At 49.8% G+C, this 6,533-nt stretch overlaps 1 protein-coding gene across 2 annotated transcripts in view; it reads left to right on the forward strand.

The window, feature by feature from the left end:
- Positions 1 to 3,468: 3,468 nt before the first annotated feature.
- Positions 3,469 to 6,533, forward strand: part of CARS (cysteinyl-tRNA synthetase) — a 58,625-nt gene continuing 55,560 nt past the window's right edge. Inside the window, exon 1 of one of the 2 annotated variants that reach the window (XM_003798364.3) lies at positions 3,469 to 3,587. In XM_003798364.3, coding sequence (XP_003798412.1) covers positions 3,563 to 3,587 — 25 coding nt within the window. In that variant the 5' untranslated portion in view covers positions 3,469 to 3,562. The remainder of the gene's footprint in view (positions 3,588 to 6,533) is intronic. The other variant, XM_023518316.1, reaches the window with a different exon arrangement.

The following is a 6,533-nucleotide window of genomic DNA, read 5'->3' on the forward strand; positions in this document are numbered from 1 at the left end:
CCTGAGTGCTCTCAGAGAGAGAATATTACCCATCTGTGGGAAAGAACAAATGTCCAACGTATTTATCAATCCCACCCTGTATTCCTGGACTGTCAAAGCATCTTCTGACCAACCCAAGAACCCTTCCGGCCAAACAAAAGGAAGCGTCCTTCCAATGCTTGGGGGAGAGTACCTGAGGAGAGTGGCCTCCTCAGCCCCTGTGCTTGTCTGGAATTAGCCACTCTTACCAGTGTAGCTCTTAGTACCTGCTGGTTCTCCTGTGCTTATTACTTGCCAGCAGCACAGCCGTAGAAATCAGCTATCAGGGAGCCTGGTCCCACCTGATGCAAGTTCTGCCCCTTTCTGCATCAGAGTATCAAGCAAAGTGGGGATGAGCCCTGCCCTGGAAAAAGTGGCTGTGCAATGTTTACACATTTAACCTTTCATTGTTTCTACAAGCTTCTTCTAAATTCCCAGTACCAAAGGGAAATAGGCTTCTTATCGCGAACAGGTCTTAAATGCTGTGCTTTCCAACCTCCCTTTCTTTCCCAAAAAGTTGGAAAGGCAATAGTAATTAAACTCAGGGTTGAGAGACACTTTAAAATTTGCATAATAACCAGCTACAACTAGGCGAAGTCTTAGACCAGGGGTCCTCAAACTTTTTAAACCAGGTGCCAGTTCACTGTCCCTCAGACCGTTAGAGGTCTGGACTGTGGGCCCTGGGATGAGTCAGCTGCTAAGCAGGACAGGCAGCGGCAGCAAAAACACCCAGCCGGCTGGATAAATGTCCTCTGTGGGCTGCATGTGGCCCGCGGGCCGTAGTTTGAGGACACCTGTCTTAGAGAAACCCAGAACAATTTTGAACTCTTCCATTTATGCCAATAGGCCAGGAAAAAAGTAAAATAGCTGGGGTCATTTTTTCTGCCTTTCTTCATTTTCAAGAGACTGGACCATAGCTGAGGGTTTAGGGCCAGCCTTGCCTTGGGCAATTGCCCCCAGGCTTCCATTTGTAGGCTCCTGGTCTCCCAGAGAAGCCATATAGAGGAGTTATTTTGCTCTTTGTTTGGAGCCAGCTTCTTGGCCTCTGTTAACATAATTCAGCATTTTCTCAAATATATGGAGAGCTAATTGCATTTAATTCTGCAATGAAAGGCCGCAAACACGACCTTATGACACACCTACAACATCCGAAGCACACTTATAACATCTGAAAAATACCAGAATGAGCCCGTACAAACTTAACTAGTATATAAAGCAATCCTTTACGAATGTTCAAACCAAGCATGTAAATTACAAGGGGAGAGAGAGAAGCAGAAGAAGTCTACAGAGATTGGTAAGATAGGAAAAGTTTGGGACCATGGAAGAAGAGAAAAGATAGTTAGAGCTGGGAGAGCACGATTTTCCGAAGGGCCTCCTGTGCCATGGGGTCCGAACCATTGCTAGGTACCCCAGGACTTCTGGGAGCTACTTCTATTTGTTCGGCTCTCAGGCCTTCTAACATTCCCTTCCACTCCTTTCTTTTGGAGCCACGGGGAATTAGAAAGTTTGTTCCCCAGCAGCCTCTCACCTGTGACCTGGAAGTCAGCAGTCACACTATGCACATTTACGGCTGCCGGATATCAAAATTATTAGTCTCCCTTATCATGATTTTGGAGTAAAATAGGATAGAGGGAAATGGTCCCATTGCTTTCCACAGATCTTCAATCCCGAACAACGAGCCCCCAAATATGACACTGGAATTTCACTCTTCAGTAGGTCCTTGGTCTCGGGGATTTGAAGAATGAACCCATGGACCACAGATCAATGGTAAGATAGGACTTTTATTAGAAGTTAGAAAGGAATACAGAAAAAGTGAAAAGCACCAGAGCTTCTGGAAGGGGAAAAAAACTGAAGAACTCACTCAGGAGGCTCCACGTGGGCTCTTTATCTAGGGTTTTTTGTTTGTTTGTTTTTTTGTAGAGAGAGTTTCACTTAATTGCTCTGTAGAGTGCTGTGGTGTCACACAGCTCACAGCAACCTCCAACTCCTGGGCTTAGGTGATTCTCTTGCCTCAGCCTCCCGAGTAGCTGGGACTAAAGGCACTGGCCACAACGCCCAGCTATTTTTTTGTTGCAGTTTGGCTGGGGCGGGTTTGAACCCGCCACCCTTGGTATATGGGGCCGGCACCCTACTCACTGAGCCACAGGTGCTGCCCCTATCTAGGGACTTTAAGTCTAGAAGATTACACATAGCTGGCACTTGGTAACAAAGGAATGAATGGAGTTCCTCCTTCACTAGGGCAAGGTTATTAGGTACTTTACAGTCTTTGTCCCTGAGAAGGGATTAGGGTGTGTGCTCCTACCCAAGGTGGAACCATCCCCCAAACCATCACACGCTGCTTTCTTCATGATCTTATCAGACATGATCTTATCAGAGCCCAGAGGGTGTGTCCGGAGAAGGTAGTCTGCTTGTGCCTGGAAATGGGGTCTGACCTTTGAGCTCACCCGGGCTTAGAGAATGGAGGCTCCCTGTCTAGCCCTGAGTGGTGGAATCCTGTATCAGTAACACACTAGTAATTTAGTAACTGCAGTTTCAAATAGGCAGACAAGAAAATAGTTTTAACAGATTTTTAACTCTATAGTGGTATATTAACCATTTGAGTTTCCATTGTGATATAATTTGTCCATTAGTTTAAACATGTAGAAGAACAGAAATTTAAGAGGTTTTAAATAAGTCTGGGAACCCAGTGTCAGAGAAGTTTTTAACAATCTACTTTCTTGTGATGTTCTGTTTTCCTTCTCTATTTTGCTTTCTTGAAAAAGTAAACTTTCTTTAAAACTATGCGTCATCTACTCCAGGTGTAAAATTTTTTTTCCCCAACCGCGCCCTGAGCTCTGTAAGTCCACACCCTAGCAGGTTCATCATTAAAACAAAGTCCAGAACTTGGTGTCATTCGGTACCCTACCATGCCCCTGGTCCCCAGCTTCCTGTGGTGGCTCAGATCTGTCTGTCCACCTCCCTGGCCCAGGCCACCCCTTCCTGCCTGCGGGTCATTGGAAACCGCTCCCTACCAAAGAGCCTTCTGCCTTCGTTCAGCTTTTCCTGAACCCACGCCCCTCTGCCCAGCAGGTAACTGAACTGCGGCTCCTGCAACCTTTCGGGGAGGCTTTCTGCCGCCCCTACCTTCGCTTATAAGGGTTTCCACAGGCCCCACACATGCCAGCCCCCTGCCCCGTGTCCTGCGGCCGCACCGCGCTCTCCCCCCGGGGCTCTCTGCAGGACCGTCCTCAGCCTGCTTTAGGTCCGGCCCACTCCTGCTGAGACCGGCTCCGGGCGCCAGGGTGGGTCTGGGCCTGTCTTTCCGAGGCGGGACTGAAATCTCAGAGCGCGACAGCGAGCGGGCGAGTAGGAAGCTCCTGGGCGGGGAGACTACAACTCCCAGCATGCCGCGGGCCGGCGGCGTCCGGAGCTGGAGGAGGTTGCCTAGCGACTGGGCGTGTCCCGGAAGGCGGGTCCGGCGCGGGGTGGGACTTCCGGGGCGGTAGTTGCATCAGATTCTGGTTAAGTGTCTGTGGTCGCAGCGTCTGATTTCGAATTCCCAGCGATGGCAGGTTCCTCGGCTGAGCAGGGTGAGTGGCGTGGCCTGGTGGAGGCCCAGCTGGAGGCTGGGGCGGGAGGCTGCGGGGCAGCGCGCGCACTGGGTTGTGTGGAGCGGCGGGGACCGGGTACTGAGGGCGGCTACTGGGGTCCGGGCTCTGGGGGACGGAGGAGGTCTGGGTCCAAGGGGCGGCCACCGGGTGCTGGGCTCCGCAAGGGCGCGAGGGGCTGCCGAGAGCCCCGCGGATGGAGCTCTGCCGCCGCGGGACCCCATCTATACCCGTACCCTGCAGAGGCCACCGGCTCCCCAACTTCAGTTTCTGCACTGAGTTTCAGCGAAGGTCCCTTGCGCCCCAACCCCGGGAGGTGGCCCTTCATCAAACCGCTCCACCACAGCGATGACTGGACCTGGCCTTGCCTCCTCCTGCTCCAGTTGAACTCTGGGGGAGAGGCAAAGGCCCAAGTGTTGTTTTGATTTTCTACTTAGACCGAGCAGGACTCGGGAGTGGGCGGAGGGCACCTGAGGTTGGAGCTTGGGGAAATGGGTTGAGGAAGCCAAGGGGTACGCGTAAACACACATAAAAGGGCTGGGGTTTCAGGAAGGCTTTTATCTCCAGTTCTCCAGACAGTCACCATTGGGATCTGCCTGTCAGAGCATTATTGCCCCACTTTACTGCCAACCCGGGAGGTTCTCTTAGGAGGCAGCTGTGTCAGCTCCTCTGGTCACTCATATCACCAGCTGGTAGACGTCCAAGATGTCTTTCTCACTGTCCCTTAAGCAAGATTTTAGGTGCTGGAAAGGCCAGAAAGTCTGCCCATATTCCTACCAGTATGGAGCTTTTGCCAGAGGAAATGTTCCCAGTATCTAGTTTTGGTTCTCTTGGCTGGCAGAAGCTAAAGATGAGTTCTTCTCAGGAACCTCCACGTGCTGCTCCAGTTTTAGGTCATAACAAGATTTCCCTGGCATTCTGTGGTGCCCTTGCTGGGTTCCAGGTAGGCAGCTCTGACCACCTGGGTGACCTGGGGATGTGGGGGCACCCAGATGACAGGGCTGCTTGTCATGGCATTGGGGTGCACTCCTGTGCCTGGTTGCAGCGGTAATCACTTTACAGCCACGCTGCATTCCACCCCTACCTGTGTGCCTGGATTCCTGCCCGGTCTCCACCCACCCTAGAGCCAGGCAGCCCTCAGAAGTCCACCCAGACTCCTGTAAAATGGAAGTGAGGCTGCCAACTCCAAAGCCAGCCTGGCAGGGCCAGGGTTCCAGATCTGCTCCTTCCTTACAACAAAATAGGGGTATTGGTTCCCAGCTTGGAGGATATTGTGAGCATAAATGAATTAATGGATAAACAGGACTTACAATAGCATGTAATAAGTACCATGTCCATGTTGAAAACTAGAGCCTGTTTTCTTTGTTTTGTAAAATAAGTGTTAACATAAATGACATTGGTTTTTTTGTTTGTTATTCTTTAAAATGTCTTCAGAACTTTAGATTACATGCCTTATAAGAGTTGGCTTATTTCTAGAGCTTGCTATGTAGGTTGGGATGAGCTCTGGCTGTCTGGGTGGTCTGGGCAGCAGGCAGATTTCCCAGTCCTGAGCCTGAGGGCCAAGCCTCGCCAGGCCCACTGCTCCTTCCTTTACTGCTCTCTCCCCCTACCCACGTACACATTGTTTGTAGGCTCATTCTGTCCATCCTCTGAGGAGACAGGAAATAAAACAAAATCACTACCACAGCTCTTCTAGATATTCTTGATTTCCAGTTTCTGAGTTTTTTATTCCCAAAGTTGGATTCCTCAAAGGTGATCATCTTCCCAGGTTTTTCAAGGGGGGATCCCCATTTCCTGATCTTGTTCCCTAAGTTGACGCAGCATCTGTTTCTTCATTATCTCGCTGGGTTTACAGCTTCTCCTTTGTAGTCATGAAGATGTGTAATCTCGGTGCCCATCCAGGGGCCCGATTGTCTCGGAAAGATGAGTTTCACTTCTGAGACTACTAGGGTAGGTGTTTACCTCAGGGGCCTTTCCATACAGTGTGGGACACCACTTGGTGGCTGCTTGTTAGATCAGACTTTATATATATATATATATTTTTTTTCTTTTCTTTTCTTCTTTTTTTGGTAACAGTCTCACTATGTTACCCTGGGGATGCCGTGGGGTCACAGCTCACAGCAACCTCAAACTGCTGGGCTGAAGCAATCCTCTGGCTTCAGCCTCTCGAGTAGCTGGGCCTACAGGCACCTGCCACAATGCCCAGCTACTTTTAGAGATGGGTTGTCCCTCTTGCTTAGGCTGGTCTCCAACTCTGGAGCTCAAGCAATCCACCCACTTGAGCCTCCCCAAGTGCTGGGATTACAGGTGTGAGTCACCGTGGTTGGCCTTATAATTTTTTAATACAATTTAATTCAAGGGTCTCCATAATAATACAGCCAGTGTTTTTTCAGCACAAGTCTGTGCCAAGCACTGGTCTAAATATTAATACTTCACATCTTGCCTCCTGTAGTCCTTGAAGTAGCCCTTTGGGGCTGCTGACATGGTTGCATACAGATGAGAACCCTGAGGTTCTGAGAAATGTAGCAATTTGTCCTATGTGACAGCGAGCAAGAGGCAGAGGCAGGTTTCAGTCTCAGGAGTTTGACTGCAGTGGGGTCTTAGCCACTGTGCTGTGTTGCCTTTGATATTTCTATTTGGAATAAGCAAAAGGTTCTGGTAAGTTCAGACAGGTAGGAGAGTAAAGCTGCTGCACTTGGGTGCATTCTCCAAAGCAAATTGAAATGTATTTGTTTATAAACTACAAATGTTTGCTCATCTATGAATTCAGATATCATGTATTCTAGGTATTTACTTATTTTTTTTGAGACAGAGCCTCAAGCTGTCGCCCTGGGTAGCGTGCTGTGGCATCACAGCTCACAGCAACCTCCAACTGCTGGGCTCAAGCGAGTCTCCTGCCTCCACCTCCCAAGTAGCTGGGATTATAGG

Source organism: Otolemur garnettii, unplaced genomic scaffold (assembly GCF_000181295.1).
Source record: "Otolemur garnettii isolate 467f Iridium unplaced genomic scaffold, OtoGar3 scaffold00134, whole genome shotgun sequence".
NCBI lineage: Eukaryota > Metazoa > Chordata > Mammalia > Primates > Galagidae > Otolemur > Otolemur garnettii.